The 23,333-nt window shown below is 39.1% G+C and overlaps 1 protein-coding gene across 1 annotated transcript in view; it reads left to right on the top strand.

Moving 5' to 3' along the window:
- Positions 1-2,106: 2,106 nt before the first annotated feature.
- Positions 2,107-23,333, top strand: part of LOC139710392 (uncharacterized) — a 29,885-nt gene continuing 8,658 nt past the window's right edge. Inside the window, exons 1-17 of the mRNA XM_071622306.1 lie at positions 2,107-2,325; positions 3,539-3,697; positions 4,362-4,451; positions 7,950-8,080; positions 9,213-9,357; positions 10,618-10,728; positions 11,179-11,326; positions 13,016-13,138; positions 14,136-14,308; positions 15,208-15,289; positions 16,910-16,963; positions 18,066-18,285; positions 18,768-18,795; positions 19,499-19,591; positions 20,273-20,377; positions 21,110-21,313; positions 22,497-22,787. Coding sequence (XP_071478407.1) covers positions 2,107-2,325; positions 3,539-3,697; positions 4,362-4,451; positions 7,950-8,080; positions 9,213-9,357; positions 10,618-10,728; positions 11,179-11,326; positions 13,016-13,138; positions 14,136-14,308; positions 15,208-15,289; positions 16,910-16,963; positions 18,066-18,285; positions 18,768-18,795; positions 19,499-19,591; positions 20,273-20,377; positions 21,110-21,313; positions 22,497-22,787 — 2,376 coding nt within the window. The remainder of the gene's footprint in view (positions 2,326-3,538; positions 3,698-4,361; positions 4,452-7,949; positions 8,081-9,212; positions 9,358-10,617; positions 10,729-11,178; positions 11,327-13,015; positions 13,139-14,135; positions 14,309-15,207; positions 15,290-16,909; positions 16,964-18,065; positions 18,286-18,767; positions 18,796-19,498; positions 19,592-20,272; positions 20,378-21,109; positions 21,314-22,496; positions 22,788-23,333) is intronic.

Genomic DNA, 23,333 nt, shown 5'->3' with positions numbered 1-23,333 from the left:
ATTTCTCGTAATTTTGACAAGATGTCAATCCTGAATACATCCAAGGGTTAGTAAAATGTATTAGACAAGGAAGGAGTAAGCGGTCAAAATAATTAGAGGTAGGTAAAAGAAGTTTTCGAGCCGCAAATTGTTCTCACAATCGTTCGTCTTGTCTCCTCGTTTTGCCATTTACCGCGTTCGCTCAGGCCGGTACTCTCCCGCTAAACAGCCATGAGTAACCGGTGGTGTGAGACAGGCGAGCGGTGCACCGGTGTGCTTGTTGTGCCTTCTGTTGCTGTTGGTAATCGCGTCTTGGATTGTGTATTTTCCAGCCTCTGAGCTTACCTTTTTGTCATTCATGTTGCCGCCCTTTAGGGTCACTTAATATATTTGCACAAACTGAGAAGTGAATTTGTGACTTTTGTCGGCAGTGCGCCAAGTAGAAAAGAAATGGACAAAAGGAAAAACAAGAATAGCAGCTAACTGGTTAAAGATATTGTTACACGTTACAGTGTTACTGTTAGTATATAAAGTCTAAGTGAAAGAAAAACTGATCAGAACCTGTGAAAATACGTTGTATTGTAGACGTCATCTGGTTCAGGCAAGGGGGTACTGGGTAGGTCTACAGGGGTGTACTCCACTGTCTGTACCCATGTGGTGTGTGTGTGCATTTGTGTGTGTGTGTGTGTGAATCAGGCAGTATAGGAACAGTCAATAGAAGGAGTCTATAGTATATGGTAGGCCTTTGACCGACAAATATGTCTAATTCCGCGAAAAACTTCTCATTTATGATAATGACATTTGCTGGGTCAGTTTGACCCAGCAAATGTCATGATTATACTGTTATAAATGAGAAGTTTTTCGCGGAATTAGACATGCTTAATGTCGGTCAAGGTAGGCCTACTCCTCTGTAATGACAGTGCATAATTTTACATGGTGAAAACATGCTCTAATTTTACCTTAAAGTTGACAGCTCAAGAGTCACTAGCATGCATGCCTCCATTTAAAAAAAAGAAAAAAAGAATACTAATATAAGGTTCATTGTCTGCGAAGGAAAAGAAGTGACTTATGATTTGGCCGTGTCTGGTAACCGCAACAGTGACCCCAACACGTACGTACGCTTACAGCCTGCATCCCGCGTTGGGGTTAGTTGTCTGGCTCCTGAAAGATGCACTGTGCAATGGTCACCAGTGGTGCTAAGTGAAGGTATTGGCCATAGAAGGAAAAAGGATGATAATCAAATAATGATTCATAATAAAATGCTAATGCCTGTAATGGTGTATGGACATGATATAATGGCTGATCAATATATGGGAATAAGCCCTAATGATCAAGAAAAGGATCAAAAGAAAAAAGAATGGTTGAAAGAGAAAGAAGACGATAAACTGTATAGTAGGTGTAGAGGAGAAATAAGGAGAGGATGAACAACAAGAAGTAAATGATTCTATACCTGCAGTAGGCCCTAGAGCTTATTAGACCTACTGTAAGACAGGAAACTTTTGTATGACATTAAACTTTCGCAAATTGGAGCCGACGGCCTGTATCATGGCATGAAACTTTCACGAATTGCCACAGCACTGGCATTCAATGCATTGCTTAAAGAAAGAAAGAAAGAGAGAGAGAGAGAGAAAGAAAGAAAGAAAGAAAGAAAGAAAGAAAGAAAGGAAGAAAGAAAGAAAGAAAGAAAAACTTTTGCCTGCATTTTACTTTTGCGAGTCTTGCCTCCTCACAAAATTCATGAAGCGTTCATGCACTTAAAAGGTTCTGGTTTTATAGTTTATATCAACATGATGTAATCTGTTGGTCAAAATTGCTTGGAAGGAGAACGTTTACAACTGAACAACTCTGCATTCCGGGTAAGAAAATCATATGTAGCATTCATTCAAATCATAGCCCCGAGAAGATTTCAAGCAAAGGGTGTCTCTAACTGTATAATTGCATTGATAACCTATAATATCCTTCCTTTAATTCTCCTCATTTTGATTTCTCCCTGATTCTTAACTTAGTATTATTTCAGGAAATTTTGGCCGCGTACCAAAGAAAGAGAATAAAAAAAATAATAAAAAAACAACCAACCAACCAAAAACTCAAACCCAAAACAAAGGCAGATTGAGGTCATCCCACGAGATGGAACTGGAGGCTTCAAGCGTCGACCTCCTGGAAATGGAGGCGGTGGAAAATCTGGAGAACCTCAGCACGATGTTCAACATGGCGGACGAGAGGTTGGTCATCCAGCTACCAAACCTGCCCATCTGGATGCTGGACACGCCCATGTACAGCAAGCTGCCGATGGTCCCCGCCCCAAAGGGGAGGATCCAGCTCTTCACTACCAGCCTGTGTAAGAAGGTGAGCATCAGACTACACCGTGGGAGCAATTATGGTGGTGGTGTTGGTGCTATAAGTGAATGATGACGATGATAATGATGATGGTGGTGATGTGATGATGATGATGATGATGACGATGATGATTATAAACTGCTGTGAAAACATAGCTTTCACACTCATTTATTTTAATTTTGCTGATTGCGTTCATAGAATGAATCGAGCTGATATCACTGATATGTTATTCACTCGATGTTGATTCCCTTTTTTTTCGGGGGGGGGGGAAGGCTAGGGTAACTTCTTGTCAGATATTAGAAAATATAAATTCTTGCATAAGAACTGCAGATTATGAAAAAAAAATGATGATATGGCTCCAAAATTTCCTTGTTTGAGTCAAGGAGTTTCATGTATTTAGTGAAATGATCGGCAGTACCTTGTGAAGTGGTCAGGTGTACTTTCGGAAAAGTGGTCTATTTTTCTGTACACCTTATGTTAGGGAAATTGAGGTGATTCCAACCCTATGTGGTTCACTTCAGGTGACTAGTAGAGAAGTCAGTGGACAGCATCACCCTGAAGCATATCATGCCATACCATAGGAAAAACAGGATAGACAAAAAAATATGAAAAGAGGTCTTTAATGGACTGCTTTTGCCACCTCGTTGATAACTGGAGACATTCACACTATATGTCAGTGTCTAATTGTTCACTTTGTGATGACTGTATATTGTGAATGTTTTTAGATGAACAAGGCGAGTTTTGTACGTTACAGTGACTATCCAGCACAGCAAATTTCTAATCTAGTTTATAAAATGCCTTGCTAGATTCTCAGTTGCCACTGGCAATTAATGGGAGAGTGGATGTATAACTCACAGACTTTATGGAATCATAATTAAGTAGAATATGAATTATTTTTATAGTCCAGGAGCCAGTGTGGAAGTCTGTTAACCCATTGAGGACGGACTGATTTTGCTATTTCCCCGACTCGTCCTCAACAGGGCCCCATTTCATAAAAAGTTGATATAATAGCAACTCTTGCTGGAATGACAATTGTCACGGTAACAACAAGAATCCAGCTTCCTGATTGGCTGTTGCTATGGGAAGTTAGTTGCCATTCCAGGAAGAGTTGCTATCCAACATCTTTTGTGAAATGAGGCCCAGGCTGTTCCACAGAAGACTGCTTAATGGCTTTCTAGATTTCAGTCTTGCATCGTCTTTTCTTTTTTTGATTTTTCCCTAGCTGCACCAGCAGCCTGATGGTCTGGAGTTTGACCCCGTGGCCGCTGGACTTTGCTGCGAGTACAAGAGCCTCCACGATCCCCACCTCAAGAGTCACTACACACGGCCGGTCACCTACGAACGACTGGTCAAGTCTGGCCACATCACTGCGGACGGAATGGTATGGACTAGCCTCAATTTCAGACTTATCCTGTTTCCACACCTTCATTCCTTGGGCAATTCAATGTGCTAAAGATGGGAGTGAACACTATTGTGTATTTCATGTTGTACATTTTAATCTCCCTTTGCACTGATACATAATATATTACAAATGGATCTAGTCTTACCTCAAGGCTGATGCTAGCTCCATTAATCTTTGCAACCCTTGTACCTTTTACTTGCAGGTAAAAGTGAGTTGGCATATAATTCAAGTTGCTCACAGCAACAGGTCGAACTGATGGCTGCTATGCCACAGTAGCCCATTGCTTAAAAAACAAACAAACAAACAAACACACGAAGACACCAAAAAACCCCCACAAACAAACAACAAACTCAAAAGTTCACTGTCTTTTCGTGCATTAGATTACATGTTTACTAGGAGTCTTAGAGATAAAGGTGCATTTTCATATATATTTCATTCCTTTGAAAGGGAGATACTGAGTATTGTCTGATATATACCAGATATTTCCACACCTAAATTTTTATTCCTTTGAAGGGGAGGTACTCTCTGATATACCATATTACAATATTTCAACATCTATTTTTTTTTTTGAAAGGGAGGTACTGTTTGATGTACTCACAATGAAATTCTGACCTTTTGAGTCTGGTGTGATTTTTACCTGCAGGTGCGATGTACCCTGAAGGAGTTCAACGAATACCACCAGTACCTGAAGTCGGTGCGACTCGAGAAGCTCACACAGGACCGGAAGAGATATGTAAGAAAATCTTGATGAGGTTCTTTTCTGATATAGAGTGGCAGCTGCCCCAGTCGGCATTGTTCTGAACCCTTTCTTGCCCATGTGCCTAGCTGGGGCAACAAAAATGTGACTATCGGGCAAATGAAATATACCAGCATTTGGCTGTCAATGTCCAGGATACTTGCCTACTTGCCAAAACCTGCATTCTTTTAAAACTAGATTTCTAACAACCCCGCCCCCACCCTCCTCAAGTGTTTATGAAGCCAGGGTGTGTATATGGGTAATTCCATTAAAAAGGGTCCCACTAGTTAAATGCCCCTTCTATTTGCTTCATATTGTCATTGCTTAAAAATTACAAACCCTAAATCAATTTTACTTCTGAAAACTCTTATTCAGGTAAATATCTTCCTTTTCAAAGTAAAATATAGAAATTGCTTCTTCAAAGTTCCACATGAATTTTGACAAAAAGTGCAAAATCACAACATTTTTGGGCAAAATTGTGTGACATTTTACTGTAACACCAGTAAGACAGATTTACATAAGCTTGTTTGTGGATTAAACTCTATTTTAACCCTAACTAGGCAGGGGGGGGGGGGGCCTCTGAGGCCCCCCTCCTCGACGTTCCGCGCGATGTTATCGCAATCGCAAAAAGCTATGGCCGCGACGTTTCATGTCTTTTTTCTTTCGAGTCTCGCGCATCTTTTGTCACCAAATTTGCGACGCCCGGGCGCGCGGTTCCGAAGGTACGCGTAAATATGTACATGCATGTCAGACCAAAAATTGCTCAAAAAACGTGAATTCGTGTACAATTTCAATGCAAACTGCGCTTACAGGCAAATTTCATAAAAGCATGATTATTTTGGTGTTTTATTGATTAAAATCAATGAATAACATATTTTCATGTTCGGAGCGATGTCGCGGACAAATTTCATCGAAAAAACAATGAAAAACATAAAGTCGAAAAAACAAAGAAATACATAAGAAATTCAAAAAAACAATAAAATACTTTCTTTCTGATATTTTTCTGATATCACAATTTTTTTTATTGCATTTGCTAAGGACACTAAAAAAAATATTTACACAAAAAATGTGTTTTGAGCTTTATTTTGTGATTTATACCATATAGTCTGATTTCATGCATCATTATGCATACATTAGCATAATTTAGCATAAACGATAATTTTTTGAAAAATTAACTTCAAGATATTTTAGATTACATCATAGGCAATGTGTGTGCCAATTTTCGTCGCGATCGCGCGGTCGACGGCCGAGATCTGGAGCGGGGGCCTGGGAGGCCCCCCCCCCCCCCCCCCCCCCCCCGGCTCTATCAACTACCTAAATAGCCCGGCCTAGTTAGGGTTAAGGGGTCAAAAATGATAAAAAGACAAGCAAATTTTGAACGCTATAAATATAATTTATGCATCAATTTATACACATTTGCACACGTAAATCCCAAGAAAGACGTTTCACGTGTAAGTTTTGGTTTCCCCATAATTGCTTACACGAGAAACCTTAATAATTTATGGGTGTGGAATCCATATTAAGGACCAGTGTTTAACTGTTTGTTGTTATTTTGGTAGCAATTACATAGTTTAAAAGATTTCAAGAGAAAATTGGGGTAAAATAAATAAATTTGAAAAAAAGACCAAATTTTAATTTTCACACACGTGGCTTTGGTGTCCCCCTAAATATTACGTCGGGGCACAGTGATAGCTAATTTTTTGTGTCTTATCACAACAATAATTGCTCCTCATTGGCATATTTTACAATGTAGCTGTGGTTTCTTTGTAACAGGTATCAAAAATTGACCACTCTATTAATTTGAAAAAAAAAAAAAAGCAAAAATAATATTTGGTGTCCCCTTTACACGAGAGACATTGATGAATCTTTTTCCTGGCCAAAAATAGGGATTGTGTCATTTTTTCAATAGTATAGTTAATTTCTTACTTCAAAATAATCACTTCTATTGAAACAAACATAGAACTAGTTTGAAATATGTGGTAAGGTGCCAAAATGGATGGTTCACCATATAAGGAGGACACCAATGGTGTCCCCTTTACATGGTGAACCAGTTTTTCCCCATACACTGCAATTTGGTATGCTGACTTCCTTCAATTTCAGTTTAGAATGTTAATTTTCAGTCAGTTTTCAAGGGACTTACTCAACATGAATGTTTTTTAAAGTTATGTTGAACAAAAATCTGATTTTCTGATTTTATTGGCAAAATAGGCATGTTACAAAGTGGGTCCCTATTTTATGGAATTACCCATATCTTCGAGTGAGAGCGACAGACACTACTGAAAGAGTCGAGTAAAAAGATGACTGCAAGTCTATGGAGGCATTGCAAGAAAATCAAATTGCCATTGATTGTAAATCAACCACAAATTTTGCACATTGAATGTGCCCAAGTTCATCGCAAATTTGCAATTTGTTATTATTGATTGCATGACTTATAATTGATATCAATTGCATTTTTTTTTGCAACAGAATCGATTGTAACCTGAAAGCAATTGCAAATTGCAATGAATCGCAAGACTTGTAATTAACTTTTGTGGATTTGCTGTTGATGGCATCTTTCTGACAACACCCTCTGCAACTCGTGTAATTGGACATAGGATGTGCAGTATTAATCATGATTATATTTCATATTTCTCCCTTTCCATTTGATACATTCTTCTTTTGACCTCATCTTCTTATTCCGTCATCTCTGACTTTCATTCCCCCCTCCCACCTTCCTGGTGAAATACAGGGCACACTTTGAACATCCTTTCATCATCTTCACATTGTGTGTGTCTCAATATTCGACAGTGATGCATCAGTTAAATAGTTGTCATCTCTGCCCCTTCCTCTGCTAGATTCAGTCTCTTACCACTTGTCTCGGCCTTTACACTTCACACCATCGAATGTTGCACTCTGTCACCTAGTACCACTCCACTTGACTTTTCCCAGGATTCTCTTTAATACAGTGCACTCCCGTTATAACGAACACAGTTATAACGAAATTCTGGTTACAACGAAGTAAAAATTCAGGCCACAACATTATCAGCTCCATGTATTTTTATTGTTTCTTTGTTCGGTTATAACGAAATTTCGATATAACGAAAGAAAACTGCGGGTCCTGAGGACTTCATTATAATGGGAGTCCACTGTATACAGTTGTGTCTTACCTTCAAATCATTTCACATTTATTTTATAAACCTTTTACCATCGTCATTAGACGAGTAACTAGAATGTGGCTTTCCTCACCATCATGCATTTTCAACTTTTTCAATCAAAGCTTTAACCATTCAAATTTCCAAGCTCTTTGCTGTCTCATAAACTCTCTCTTTACATCGTGCTCTCTGATTTTTTCACACATCTTCACTCCCACCTAACTTGCACCATCATGCTTTTCCTCATTACTTTGCCATTTCTCTCTTCAATCCATCTATCCACCCTTCTGTCAATCCATGGGTCCATCCTTCTGTCAATCCTCGCCCCCCCCCCCATTCTGTCTGAATGACGCGTCGTGTCAAGATGGCGATGGAGAAGGAGCGGATGGAGAGGGAGCGCAAGCAGTCCATCCAGAAGGACGTGAGCGAGAGAGACCGACTCATCAAGGAGTCGCTCTTCAAGCAGAAGAAAATCTTGGATGCCGAGAGGGCCAAGTAGGTTTCTCTTCTTTTTCTTCTTCTCTTCCTTCCTTCTTCCCGTCCTCTTCTTGTCTGTGTCATTGTTTGATTCTCCCATTTCCTCTCTTTTTTTTTTCTTTCTTCTTCGAAATCTTCTTTTCCGTTTTCATCTTCATCTTCTTTTCCCCTTTCCTTTCCTTATTGTTTTATTTCCTTTCCTTGTGTTCTCTCATTTCTTCTTTCTCATCCTAACCCTTTTGTTCCTTGTTTCTTCTCATCTTTATTTCTTTCCTTCTACATCTTCTCGAGAGTATACTTTTATATTTTCATCTTCATCTCCTTTACCTCCTTTCTTTCTTTCTTGTGTTCTTTTTCTTGTGTTCTTCCATTTCCTTCTTCTTCTTTTCTTCTTCTTATTTGTCTTCTTCTTCCTCTTTTCCATCATCATCTTCTTTTTCATTGTCTTTTTATTTTCTTCCGTGCAGGACTGTTTTCTTCTAGTAATTGTTGTTATTACTGTTATTTTGTAACATTGTAATCTAACTTTGCAAGCATATAAAGTGGGTACTTTATTTTGTCTACCATCTCTTGACTCTGGTTTCAAGCCAAATAAGTCACATTCCATTTGAGATAACCGTGCTGCCTTTCCCAATAAATCAAGGAAAGTGACATCTTACCCAATATATCAAGGATAGTGACATCTCACTGAAACAAATAATTCTTTGTGCTGGATTTCAATTCAGTTCAATTCAGTAATGGTCTTATTTCTATCGTATTGCAGTCAGAGACTGAATTGCACGATTTTAAACAATAAAATATAGTACATACACAATGCGGATGAAAGAATTGTAAAATTACAAAAAACATTTCCATTATAAACACATCATATTTAACCAGGATATGGACTCGACAGGAAGCCTCAGCGAAGGGAGAAGGAGAAGATAGACAGAGGTACTAATAGGGGGTTAGAGAGGCAGAAATGAGGGTGGGAGAGAAAGACAAAGAAAGGGAAAGCGGGAGTCCTCGTGAGAAAAAAAAACATAGACATCATCAGTCAAGATATGCATAAGTTCAGTCATTTATGTACCATTTTACATTACTTCAAAATGCTGGAGCATCCAAAAACGTAATAATTCCATAAAATTGCGGAATGATCCCTGTAATCCAGGCTGTCCCGCAAGCTCAAGGTGGACTGCCGTAAGACCATGATCCGACTGCTGGACCAGCGGCGCATGAAGCAGACGATGCAGAAGCGACGGAGGAAGGCGAACGAGGAGAAGCATAAGGCCATGCGGATGAGCATTGAGGTGGAGGTACGGATCTTTAGGGGGTACAAATGTGCCCCCAGGTGGGGGAGAGGGGAGAGTGACACGCCCGAAGGGAAACATAAGATTGCTGTAAATTATGGATTGTTTTGAGGCGTTAAAGTTGTTATTGTTTTCTGTGGAAAGAAGCATTACGAAGGTGAAATTGAAAGAGCCTTTAATTCTTTTGTTTTTCATTCTTTTTTGATATTATGATGTTATTATTTTCTTATGAGGATACTGGTAAACATGGAATCTATGGTTGGTCGAGAATTTCATTCATTTGGCGCAGCTCCTGACTTTGATTCTTGACTCGTGTATTTATCCTTAGACGAGTTGTTTTCACTACGGTACATATTTCCTGAGACCCATCACAGGAATGTGCTCCTGAATATATCATGGTAAAGATGATGTTGGGGTCGTCAGAAAAAGAAATATAAAAAAAAAAGAGTGATATTAAAGAACGCTCACAGATTTCATTTCCTGTTGCATAAACTGGATCTTACTGACTTTTTGTGTGCTGCATTCGCACACCAGACTCGGTTGCCAACTTGCCAACATTGCAAATTTCGCTCAAACGCACAATTATGCACAAACCAAATGATCAAATTGCACTATGCCACAGTACATTGAAAGAGTTTTGGCCATATATCTTTGTTTTTCAAATTTCTATACAACTCTGCTGTGCTGCATTTCTAGCATGAACACTTTCTTATATGACTTTGAAAGACAAAATGTTTTCCAAATGGGCCGAAGCTTTGCAGTCTCAGTATAATGTGATAGTGGCACGCTCTGGCCCGAATTTACCAAGGTGGTACAATTGAAACCGTGGTTTAAACCACGAGCAATTTGTATGGAGCGTCAAGTGTCGCATGGCCTATTTCATTATGAAATCATTGTAGACTGAAATGATCATTTCGTTACTGAAATGATCATTTCAGCTTTCGTCGACCAAATGACTGATTTTGTAACAAAATAGGCCATGCGACACTTGGCGCCCCATACAAATTGTCCATGGTTTAAACCGTGGTTTCAATTGTACCACCTTTGTGAATTCGGGCCTCTGGGTTTACAGTATGGCGTGCAAAACATGAGCAAAAGTGAGAGTTGTGATCCTAACTTCTGCAACAATGAAAGGAAAGTTGAAGAATTGTGTTCTGTAAAAGAGTGAAGAAACACTTTTCAGTCAGTGAGAGTGGTGTCTCCTCATTTACATAAATTTTGCTAATTTTGTTTTTTCTGCGTAAAAACAATCAAACAAAATACCAGGACAAGCTGAAGAAAGCCATCATTCAAGCCAAGAGGAATGCGAGGGAGGTGCGACGGACAGATCGTCTGACAGAGTGGAGGAAGAAGGAGAAGGAGGAACAGGAGAGGAAGGTAAGCAAGCATGATGGGAAGAAAATCAGTTTAGGTCTTCTTGTCCTGGACTATTCTGCCTCTTTCAGTTCTGAAGGTTATGACAGATTTATCATATACCATGGGTCTGAATGGATTTCAGCTTCAGTCAGTGTAACAATATTGATTTTATACTTTTGCTGTACCTGTGTTTCAGTCTTTGTTGTCAAACCTTTTTGAACAATTTTAATTCCTTTATTGCCAAATTGCCTTCTGAAGGTGAACTAAAGAAGAGGATGTGGAATACAACACAAAATTAGAAAAAAAAAAACTAAATGGAAGCAAAAACAAAATAAAACAAAACAAAACAACCTCAAACAGACAACAAACTTCACTTCAAGTGAAACGTAGTTTTGGTCTGGTGGTACAACAGTTTTGCTTGGACAGTAAACATCTTTGTCCTAACCTTGTTGCTATGGTGACCGTCTCCAGCTGGAGGACCAGTGGAACCGGCGGGAGAAGGCCAGAGCCAAACGTCTTCTGGAGGAGGCCCGGAAGTTTGCCAAGCGGAGGGACGAGATGTATGAGAAGGCGGAGAGGCGGGAGCATAGGGTGGCTAAGCATCGGGAGAAGCAACAAGGTAAGGAGAGGGAGGAAGATGAAGGAGGAAGAGGATGGATTTGGTGGAGGGAGGGATGGAGTAGAATGGATGATGTGTTAATGATTAGGGGATGGGGTGAAGGATGGATAAATTGCTAGAGTAAGATTCATGGAAGAAAGGGTAGATTGATTAATAAGAGAAGTCAAGAGGAACCAATATTTCATGAAAAGATGGAGAAAGGAGGAGGATCGAATTGGAAGAGGGATGGAGGACCATGGAGGGAGGGATGGAATAAAATGGATGTTGTGTAAATGATTAGGGGATTGGGTGAGTGAATTAGAAATGAGTGGTTAGAGGAAGATTTGAAAAGAGTAGATTGATTGATAGAAAGATGCAAGAAAGAACCAACACTGAAAAAGTAGATATTTCCGCACTAGTTATTTTCCACGCTCGGCGGTGTAAGTCCAGATGAGTTTCGCAAGCTTCAATTCCATGGCATCAAGACATGAACTCCTGGAACATAAAGCAAGCAAAAATATTCACATCAGGAACCAATTATTTCAAGACAAGATGGAGAAATGAAGGGATGAATAGATGCACAAGGTTGAGGGGGATGCGGTTAACGATTGATGATTGATGAGATAAAGGTGGATGGTGAAAAGAGGGGGTTTTGCGAGGTTTTTATTTTCGCGAATTTCATGAGTCAGGTGCTACACTATTCGCGAAATTAAAGACTCATGAAAATATTGACGCTGATCCCAATGTGGGTGTGACGTAGGCAAGTACATTTCTCCGTTCAGTACAGGACTCCACGATTGCGAATTTAACCACTCGCAAAAACATCGGGAATTCCTAATTCGCGAAAATTTAGACTTGCGAAATATATGGCATATACATTACTTATGTATACAAACTGATGGGCATATGGTGCAGGGGTCAGAGACTGGTTTATGGTGTACAGACTTCAGATACCGAGCCCCCATGTCAATTAGATATTCATTCCCAGATGTTCGTTATATAAACGCTGCACACTGGCACTGGTCCAACGATCGAGGACCAGTAAGAATCACTGTCTCACCAGTAACTTTTTCCGGAATGGAGCAGCAAAATATTGAAAAACTTGGTACCTACTATTCCAACAGACAGGTTGAACCAGGAGAAAACATGGGTTAGTGTGCAGCCCAGTTATTAGGCTTCAAGATTAGTTTGTCAGTTGTTTAACCCATTGAGGATGAGTCCCGAGTATACCCGGCAAGTGTCTAAGGGATATGTGTGTTGTAGCAAAATCAGTCCATCCTCGGCCAGTTAAGATCAATTTATCTGTTTTAATTGTTTCAAATTGATTCAAACAACACTCAGTAACTTTGTTCAATTGACTTTCTGTTACATTCATGTATGAATAAAAAAATGCGCTTCAAAATCAAATCAAATCAAATCAAATGTAATGCAATGCAATGTAATGTAATGTAATATAATGTAATGTAATGTAATGTAATGTAATGTAATGTAATGTAATGTAATGTAATGTCGAGTGATGTAAAGTAATGTACATGGTATACAGTGTAATTTGTAATGTGTAATGTTTAATGTGTAAATTATGTGTAATGTGTAATGTGCTATGTGTAATGTGTAATGTGTAATGTGTAATGTGTAATGTGCAATGTGTAATGTGTAATGTAATGTAATGTAATGTATAGTAATGTAATGTTTCCATCCGTCCTCTTCCAGACCTGCGGGCTAAGATCCGTGAGGAGAGGCAGAAGTCACAGCTGGAGAGGGAGGTGATGATCTCGGCCAAGCTAGAGAAGAAACTGGCCAGCGTCTGTCGCAAATACACGGCTGCCCCAAAACGTGAGTGAATAACCAAGTGACAGTTTTAAAGTCGGAAGTTGGAAATTTATTGTTATCCATATTGACATGTTGACAAGGCGTAATACGTAACATAAGATACAGGCATGAATACAGGATAAAAATCACCAGAAAATAGCATGAATGCTTGTCAAGTCTGAAACGCCTGTCCAATACAAAGATTCTTTATTTCCATTCATGAGTATCAAAGGAGGTCAAGAAACATTCTGATGGCTTGCCTGATATAGCAATGCGACAACCGATGCCTGGAGCCTGGACTCCTTGTGTGAAAATATTTTCATTGGAAACATGTTGATTACTGTAAAACATGATATATTCGCGGCATGAAATTTTCGCGAATTGGAGCCGACAGCCTTTTTCATGGCATGAAATTTTCGCGAATTGCTACTGGCATTCAATGCATGTAGTGTAGACAAAAGCTTTCGCGTGCATTTTAATTTCGTGAATTTTGGCGCTCGCGAAATTCGCGAAATTAAAATGCATGCAAAAATTCCTCATTTTACAGTAGTTCATGAGGGGGGGGGGGGGGGGAAGTGGGCAGGGGGTGGCCATATATGTTATAATGTACCTGTACAATGATTTGTACATATGGAGTTGAATACGTGAGAAAACTAGCCTAACATGGGTAGTTTGGACTGACATGCTAGCCTGTATTCCAGCCCCATTTCTTCAGCATATCTCTTTTCATGGGATATGTGCTAATATATCACACTCGACATATTATCAACATGACATTAGTGTATGTACAAGATGATTTCATGTGTCTATAATTGGATTTTACGCTTTTGAAATACATGATAATATAAGGCTGTACCCACCCATCAAAATATGAATGCTTTAGTAAATTGCATTTTATGCATGTTGATTGATTGGGGGCTTTCTCCTGAAAGTTATCCACATCACTCCTCCCCTCTTCCATATCTCTCTTGACACCTGTCTGTCATTTGCCCCGCCCCTCGATCACCATGGCAACCCCCAGGAGGTAGGCGGTGTTTTCCCCCTATCAACCCCAAGGTGACGACTAACATGACGACCTGGAACATTGAGGAGCGCCAGAGGCAGCTTCAGGATGGCCTACCCAAGGGGGAGGCGCTGGCGGGGGGTGCTGAGCAGAGTGCTGACAGGCTGCCACCGATTATCACATCAGGTGAAGCAATTTGCAGTGAAATCTACTGTATACGGCAAATATTTCACAAGGTTTTAATTTTCGCGAATTTTGCGAGTCGAATGCTATTTGTGAATTTAAAAACACCCGAAAATATTAACTGTGATCCCGATATGAATGTGACGTGCACGTATACATTTCTTCGTTCAGTGCTGCACTCCACGGTCGCGAATTTAATCACTCGCGTAGTCGTCAGGAAGTCCCGATTCACAAAAATTTAGACTCACTAAATATATGGCATATACAGTATGTGCTTCCTGTTTTGTTAGGTTACTATGATTTTGTTCTTGAAGTGAATGTGGGACATAAACATTAAAGGAATGGTATCATTTTGGTTGAGATGGTGATTCAGGTTTTAACTTTTTATGAGATGATTTGAAACCTCTGACTTATATAGATTATGAAAGAGCATACAGTTCTAGAGGAATTCAAAGTTTATTTAATGAAAATTGATTTTGAAATGGCTTGGATGTGAAAACACACAGTAAAACAAGGTTTCCTAATAAAAAGTGGTACTTTTTATATTAAGGATCTCTTGTTTCTGGATATGTATCAACTGAAGTTATTTATATTAGAACTGCTGAAAAACAAAGATAATAATTAAGATATATGTGATGATCTTAGATGTATACATCTTCAAACGTACTTCTTATTAAGTAACGAGTGCGGTATCATTTTGTTGATGGCCTTCTGTAAAATACTTTGAAAATAGCATCTGTTTTTGCATTCAGACTCTGCATATAGACTCTGCATATATCTCTCTCTTCTACTACTACTTTTCTCTATCTTCAAACACATATATGTAATTTGTTTAAATGTACTGTATCTCTCTCTCTCTCTCTCTCTCTATCTATCTCTTTTTCTTTCATATTCTTTTCTCCCAGAGAGTGAAGTGGATAGGAAACGCAGCGGTCCTCCAAGCTTGGCCATCTTTAACACTTCCTCCCTGCCAACGGTGACATCATCAGGTAAGTGGAGGGATTAAAGGGATCGTATGGTACATTGTGTAGTTTTGATCGAAATGGGACTTCAGATTTTATTTTCTTGGTGAGATAATAAGGAACCACTTATGAAATATGAAAGAGCATACAATTTCAAGAAGATTTCAACATTTCTTTTATGAAAAGCGTTGTTTTTAAAGTTATCCCCTCCCCCCAAACAGAAAAAAAGAAGAAAAAAAGATGGTCCTACTAAAATGTAGGCCCCAACTTTGAATAGGACCACTTTGTTTTTGGATATCGCAGCTATTTCAAAACCAGTTGTCCAACAAAGACACTTCTTCTTCTTCTTCTTCTTCTTCTTCTTAGAATTGTATGCTCTTTCATTTTTCATCAGAGGTTTGTCATTATACACAAAACAGTTCAAAAATCTGAAGCCCCATCTCAACCAAAACTATGCCATCCATTTAGTACTATTATGCCCATTCTCTCTTGGAGCCCGTCTCGCCTGAGTTGACCATTTGAACTTCTGCCTTGGTAGTGGTGTCCGTGTCGTCCAGTGCATGGGGATCTGGGCCCCATTTCATAGGAAGTTGTAATGATACAGCTCTTGCTGGAATGGCAGTTGTCATGGTAATGACAAGATTCAAGCTCCCTGACTGGCTGTTGTCACAGGAATTTGGTATTCTAGCAAGAATTGCTATCCTAATATCTTTTATGATAGGGGGCCCTGGTATGTGGCATTTGTCTGGCCTGTGGCCATAGTTTTGAAATGCCAATTCTTCATCGTTTCCAATCCTATTCTCACTCAGTTTGCTTTATATGATGACATTTGGTGGGCAATTCAAGACATCTCAGAACTGTTTTGTTCCTGAATCAGGCTCATTCATGCAGATTAATTCTTTTTTAATTTCCCCTCACAAAATCTGTATTTCTCCGTAGACATCTACATTACCCTTCAGGTTTGCACAGGCTATATAAGAAGAATTTAATTTCAAAATGAGCTAAGCACCATTTATAAACATTTCAAAGGAAGTCCATCATCAGATAGAGCAAAATAAAACCTTTCCAGTAATACCTCACTTGTGACATAACAAGGAATATTCTAAAAGTTATGATTAAAAATATTCCATATTTTCTTCTTTTTTTTTTACAACCTTTAATCACAAATATCTTAACTTAACAAGAATGGAGTTCGTTATGCTTGTTTTGCGATAAAACTCTTCATATCATTATTATTATAAAAGAAAACCTCAAACTACAGCAATATTTGTAGCATATGGCAAGCCATTTTGTACGACTTCATTGTTTGCATATTTGTAGATGGCTTGCCATATACCACAACAATTTAGATTCTCATTTTGATTCTCATTTTTGAATTCCAAATGCACAGATGTAGTAAAAACACTGATTTGAGTTATTGAAAAAGGATATCTTTCAGGTGTGAGTGTCTCCAATTTGTCTCCCTCTACAAATGAAATTTGAGATCGCAACTGCTGATCTGTAAATTAACAAACATGTTTTTAATTTACAGATCAGCAGTTGCGATCTTAACAAATTTCATTTCATTTGAAGACACTCACACCTGGAACCCTCACCCCTCTGTATAATGTCTTGCTTTCATTTAAGGGTGTCTTTCTTGTTTCGTAGAATTTTCCAAAGAGATCTTGACTACAGTGGAAGAGCTGGATTTATCTGAAGAAAGTAAGGTGGACTGACTTCATAATGCTTGTGGTTTGCCCATCAAAATTCTGCTGAGATTAGAGAGAGAAACATTTTAGATATCTTGGCGCAATTTAGGGATTCCCTTTTTATCGTATTTGTCAAATTGTTTACGATAATTAGCAACACCTTGTTTATGGATGCATTTATTGTGAAAAAGACCTTGTCTTGTTCGACACATTAACACCAAAATTTAGTTTTCTAAAGATGTAGATGAAATTACAGATTTGCATTACCTATGCATGCCATAGTTATCATGTATATAATCACGATGGAGTCGTTTAATGCGCTGTGTTTGTCACACTGTTACACTCCTGGTGCATGAAAGGGAGACCTTCATTAAGAAGAGCCATAAGTGAATGAAAGACATGAGTTACCGGAACAAAAATGATTTGAGTTCTTCGTTGAAAAGATGGAATGAGGTCTCGATTGTCATTGCATGTGTGCACATTAAAGTTTGTTCACCTATTACAGTACAGATAACTCTTGATGTGCATAACAACAATAAAACAACACATAGCTCTAGAAAAACTCTCGGAGAGTGCAGACCTCTGCCAAGCAGCTCATTTCCACCCATACACACATGCTGAGGATCGCCCAATTTCCCAATGATAAAGAAGCCCTGGGTTTACCTCATCAGCTTCCTGCTGCGTGTCACATCGAGCAGAACATCTACTTTAGTGCGCATGCAAACCTCAAATATGCGCAGCTTTAGCTCCAAAGTTCATTGACCCTATTTGTAAAAGATAAAAAACCCTTCAAAAATTTATAAAAATTCACAGATCACTACGAAACTTCATTCATCTGTTTCTTGTGTCATTATCATATACTTTTCCTGTAAGTTTCATCCATATCCGTTTTCAAACTTTTTGACTTACTTTGCAAACAGACAAACCAACGCCGACAAACACTCAACCTTCTTGGCAGAGGTAAAAAAAACAAACAAAAGAAAACAAAACACCACCAACATAAAAAAAAACAAAACAAAACAAAAGGAAGTCAAACAAAGCAAGCCAGAGGTCATTAATTATGCTGAGACTGCTTTTCATCTTGTGTGCATTGTCTGTATGCGCTGTGATTCCAGGCTCCGGCCTTGCTATGGGCGACACTACCTCGGCAACCGAAGACGGCATCGATCCCTTCTCCAGACTGGCTCGGCAGATGGTCCTTTCGCTGTTAGACGAGCTCAAGGAAGACCCAGAGTTTGCGGACGTCGATTGGACGAGAGACGGGGAGGATGAGGAGGAGGGGAAGGTGAAAGAAAGCCAGGGGGAGACAGGCTTGGAGGCTCAGGCTGTAGAAGGGTATGGCTCCTCTTCTTCTTCTTCTTCTTCTTCTTCGTCTTCTTCTTCTTCTTCGTCTTCTTCGTCTTCTTCTTTGTCTTCTTCTTCTTTTTCTTCTTCTTCTGTCTTTTTCTTCTTTGTCCTCTTCGTCTTCTTCTTCTTCTTCTTCTTCTTCTTCTTCATCCTCTTCTTCTTCTTCTTACTACTACTCTGTTACTTGTCTGTGGAGTGACAGTCATTTTCATAGAGGAATCATTACGACATTAATGACCTCAACTTAGTTCGGTGTTATTCGTTATCATTTCCATCGTTTATTTTTTTATCAATTATGTTGTTGACAGTTTGATTCTGTGTATGAGATGCTACATCTGTATGTACATGTATATTGAAGTAACTTTATATTACCATAAGACTTACAAAAACCCCCAAAACTGTAGATCTGAATATTGGTTGTTGTTGTTGTTTTTTTTTTAATTGGCATGTTTCTCCCCCCTCCCTCACAGCCCGTCCAGCCAAGACAGCTATGTTGATGTAAGTTCATTACATTTTAAAATGAATTTACTTTCATGCCTGCTTTACTGTACACATACGTACTGTCTTCCTTTAATATTGGTATTGACTGATTTATATGAGCAAGTACTGTAAATTTGGAAACTTACAGTGAGATTATTTCTTCTCAGGGGCCCAATTTGAGTAAACTCTTCATGATCGTAAGCGTTTTTCTTTTGATTTTTTGAGAGTACTTTTTCATCATAATATCTCCCAAAAGTGCTCCTTAGACACTATGTTCACACTTGCTAAGTTGGATGTGCAATTTATTGCACATTTACAGGAAGTGATGTTGAAAAAAAAGTAGTTTTAAAGTATCATGAAAATATATATACATGTATGCAAACTTAAGCAAGTATATTTTGTATTATCTACAATCACAAAGGTATTTAAGTTGCCACTAGACGAAAGTTTATCAATATATTATCCCCCCCCCCAAAAAACACTTTGTCAATATTTTCATGTCATATGCCATTTAAACATGAACAAATGATGAAGGTTATGATAACCTATTAGTATATAATGGACACATCTATTTCCTTAATCTGTTGAAGACTAATTCTGGGAATACTTGGGCGGTTTTCTTGGGGAAACGTGTTACAGCAAAATCAGGCAGTCCTCAATGGGTTAAGTTGTCACTGTGCTTGGTAGGATTCACGTTTGATTGTTCTTTCTTTACTTGCAGCTTGAAAATTTAAGCCGCCATGCAAGTCTGCTGGTGGCCAATGCCATCAACAAAGCACTTGCCAGCATTCAGCAGTCTGATGCTGTTGTCAAGGTAACTGCAAAATGGATGAACCACATATCTGTGTAGAACTCATCATTCATAGTACAGTTTGAAGTAACATGTTTTTCTGCAGAAACCTCTGAGGCTGGTAGAATTGCTTCATGTTTTCATTATCTTGAGATAATACCAAGTGAAATGAAAGATAGCTCTTTCATTGCGCTTCTCCTTTTCGCCTCCAAATCACCAACAATATACTCTCAAAGAGTAATTTATATGCAGTGTGGAATTTTCACACTTTTCGGGACATGAAACTAGCACATGAATATTAAAAAAGCAAACAAATTATTTGGTTGTCGTAAATTACTGTATACGCTGTTATTTTCGCGTACAGATATTTTCGCGAATGACGAGGTCATAGACATTTTCGCGAGGTGTTGTTTTCGCGAATTGACGCCGACGCTTACGTTAATGCTCTATCAACAAAGCGCATGGAGACAATTTCGCGTGTTGTTGAATTCGCGATCCAACTGCAATTCGCGAAATTCGCGAAAATTAAACCCTCGCGAAAATAACGGTGTATACAGTATGTTGTGCTATTTCATATTTTGATTCTGCAGGTTTAAAAACACAAGAAATTCATCTCACCCGGCCAAGTGCGGAAAATTATCTCCCGAAAATATCCTCCTTTACAGTACGTCCGTTTATTTGTTATTATTATTATTTTTTTTCTAGGAACCAACTGTTGAGGAGAGAGCAGCCAGTATTGTGTCATCAGCTATAGAGGGCGCCCTGAAAATCCTGCGCCCAGAGCCAAGCTTTCATGCTGAACAGAAGGAGGTGAGAGAAGGTTGACATAACACATCAGTATATTTGTCCATTCAAAGATAACATTCCTCCCATCTTCCATAGCCTGGTAAGATTGTATTTATTAGCGTCATTGCCGTTGATTGTTGTGATATGTTTCAGCAAAACATGATTAATGAATTCAAATCATTATTATTAAAGGCTGAACATAGTTATGGTACGCCTGCAAAATTGTCAAAATTTCGAAGCTAAATGATCACGGCCATGATTTTCTGACTTTCAGCGGAACAGAAGCATGTCCGGAGATTTGGATTTAATGGTGCTGCGCATAAACGAGGATGTGATCTTATTGTTCAGTGCGTGGCGTCCTACATGTAGGTACTGACTTGTCGTACGTATACCGCTTGCACTAAGTTTGAATGAACATCGCGGAGGTTGCTAGGAGCAAACCTTCTATTGTCAAGAGGTGAAAACTGTCTTACCTCTCCTTGATCAGGATTGCATCGGAAAGAGTCCTTTGAAGGCAGTTTTTTCAAAATACTGAATTCCTAGACCACTCGACATGGCCTCATGAAATCATCAATATCTGTACAACCGAGAATTTCTATGAGTCGTGTTATACATCATGAAATTAAGGCGGAAGAGTGTGGGAATAATGTCATGTCATTTTCAGAAAATCAACCTCCCTCGACTTGTGGATCGTTTTGCTGTAGTGGGTCACATTTACGGTGATATTACAACATTCAATTGATGTTTTTGTCCCAGGCCCAGACTGTTAGCCAACAAGCTTTAGCTATAACATCTGGAGCAATAGAGGGCGCAATCATGCGACTCCAGGCAGAGTCTGTGGAGGAGCCCCGTGGGCAGCCAAAGGCCGAGGTGCAACCATCGCAGTGTTGTCAAGGGTCAGAGGTCGGGTCAGAGGTCAGGTCAGAGAAGGGCATAAACTCCATCATTGATGTCTTTCAGGTGAGTGACCATCACGTGAACCGTGAGAGGAGTTTGACTTCCAATAGAGCTATTATTCCATTCTTGTCAAACTGAGATAATAGTCATCCTTGTTTACGTCGACCTCACCTAAGTTGAGTAGTCGTCTAAGTCGAAGGTCTTTTCTAGTCCTTTTCTCTTTATATTGAAATGATTTTAATCCCTCATAAGCTGGATTTTCTGTAAGTAAAAGCTATTTCTTCAGTCCGAACAGATTCATCTTAGGCTAGGTAGATTGCATTTGCAGTTGAACATGCTGAAAATCACAGAAAATGAGAAGGAAAAATGGGACATTTTTAGTCAAAACTCCGGGGATATTTCTTGTGCAACTAGTGGGGGTTGTCGTTGGAATGGATTTATTTTGCTCTACTGTAAATGCAACAATTTTCGCGATGCATAAATTTTGGGGCATTTTGTGCTACTTTTGGCTAGCGCAGATTCTGTAACCAGCGAAAATATCTTCACAATTTTCTCTGCACATTTCAATGGATTGACAATTGTGCAGTGTGAATTCAAGAACCCGCAAATTTGTTTTCGAGCTGCTTGGCAAAAAAAAGAAAGAAGAAAGTAAAAAAAAAGAATTAATCGCGCAAAAATATGGCGTTTACGGTATGTTTGACTTAATTTGAATGTTTGAAAATGCTATAAAACTTGACCAGCGTTGCAATTAAACTCTTCAGATATCCAGCATTTGGTAATAATTATGCCATAGGTTTCTTGGTGTTTCTGGTAAGCAACCATAATCCTGATTTTGCAACATAGGTAGGTTTGAAGTTATTGCATATTTCAGTAATTGCAGCTTTTGTTTGGGTAGCCAAGAAAAAGATGATTAGCGGTAGATTTAAAAGTAATTGCTGCAGCAAGTATTGCTTATGCAGGGCTTGACATTAGATGTACATGTAGTACTTTAAAAAGGAAGAAAAAAAAGATTGTCAGGCTACCAAACTAAAAGGTTGTCTTTTGGTGGCCCGATTGGACAACTAGGATTAAAAGGGATGTTTTTGTGTTGTTTTATTTGGGACCACCTCATTTCTTGTGTGGGCCACAAAATTTTATATTTAAAGACACAAGTGACTCAAACCGGGGACTACCATAGAAAAAAAAATGGTATTTCAAGCCGGGGCTTAAAAAAATTATTATGTTCTTTTAACATGCTGTATATCAGGACCCAGCTGAGAGCGTTCCATCCATCAGTCACACACTTGCGTCAGAAGACAGCGAGAGCGAGGAGGAGGCGGACGACTCGGTGATCGCAATTCTGGACAATTCGGGCGGAGGAGAGGGGGCCGCAGAGTCCGGGCAGGCACTGCTGGAAGGGGGCTTGCTGAGCATAGAGGGCGCTGTAGTCGTGACCAGTTCGCACTCTGCAATACTCTCGGGCGAGGATACCGTGACGGGAAGAATCATGTCCGGCGTCGACTTGGACCGAAGCTCGGGGACCCTCTCCGACAAGCAGGCAAGAGTTCTTGCTCAAATTCGTGCGCTTATTTCAAGATTCAATGCACGAACGTCAACTTTAGCCTAAATTATCCGTGCAGTACATAAGTATTTTGCCATGTATGGATTTATGATACCCCGATGTTCACCTGTGTGGCCAAATAAATATCTTATTAGGTACAGTGTATGTTATAATGATTTGTCTACCATTTTTCGTGAGGTTTTTATTTTTGTGAATTTTGTGAGTTGGGTGCTCTTCGCAAGTTTAAAAACATATGAACTGAAAATACCAACTCAGATCCTGACATGTATGTGAAAGGAACGCATACAAGTCTCGCTTCATTATTGTACTCCAAAATCACGAATTTAACCACTCGCGAGATTGTTGGGGAGTCCGGATTCACCAAAAATTAAGACTCGCTATTGATATGGGGCATATAGGATATGCTCACAGAAAACCTTCCAAACTAAGATGAAATTATTGTCTCATCTTCATCAAATTGCAGCTCTAAATCTCTTTGCGTACATTACATGATTAGGAAGAGTAGATGTAATAAATTAAGTT

The sequence above is a fragment of the Diadema antillarum genome, unplaced genomic scaffold (assembly GCF_040938485.1).
Source record: "Diadema antillarum isolate AM-2024a unplaced genomic scaffold, OU_Dant_1.0 seq00001528_RagTag, whole genome shotgun sequence".
Taxonomy (NCBI): Eukaryota; Metazoa; Echinodermata; class Echinoidea; order Diadematoida; family Diadematidae; genus Diadema; species Diadema antillarum.
Note: the sequence above shows the minus strand (reverse complement) of the source record. Positions and strands in the feature narration are given on the sequence as shown.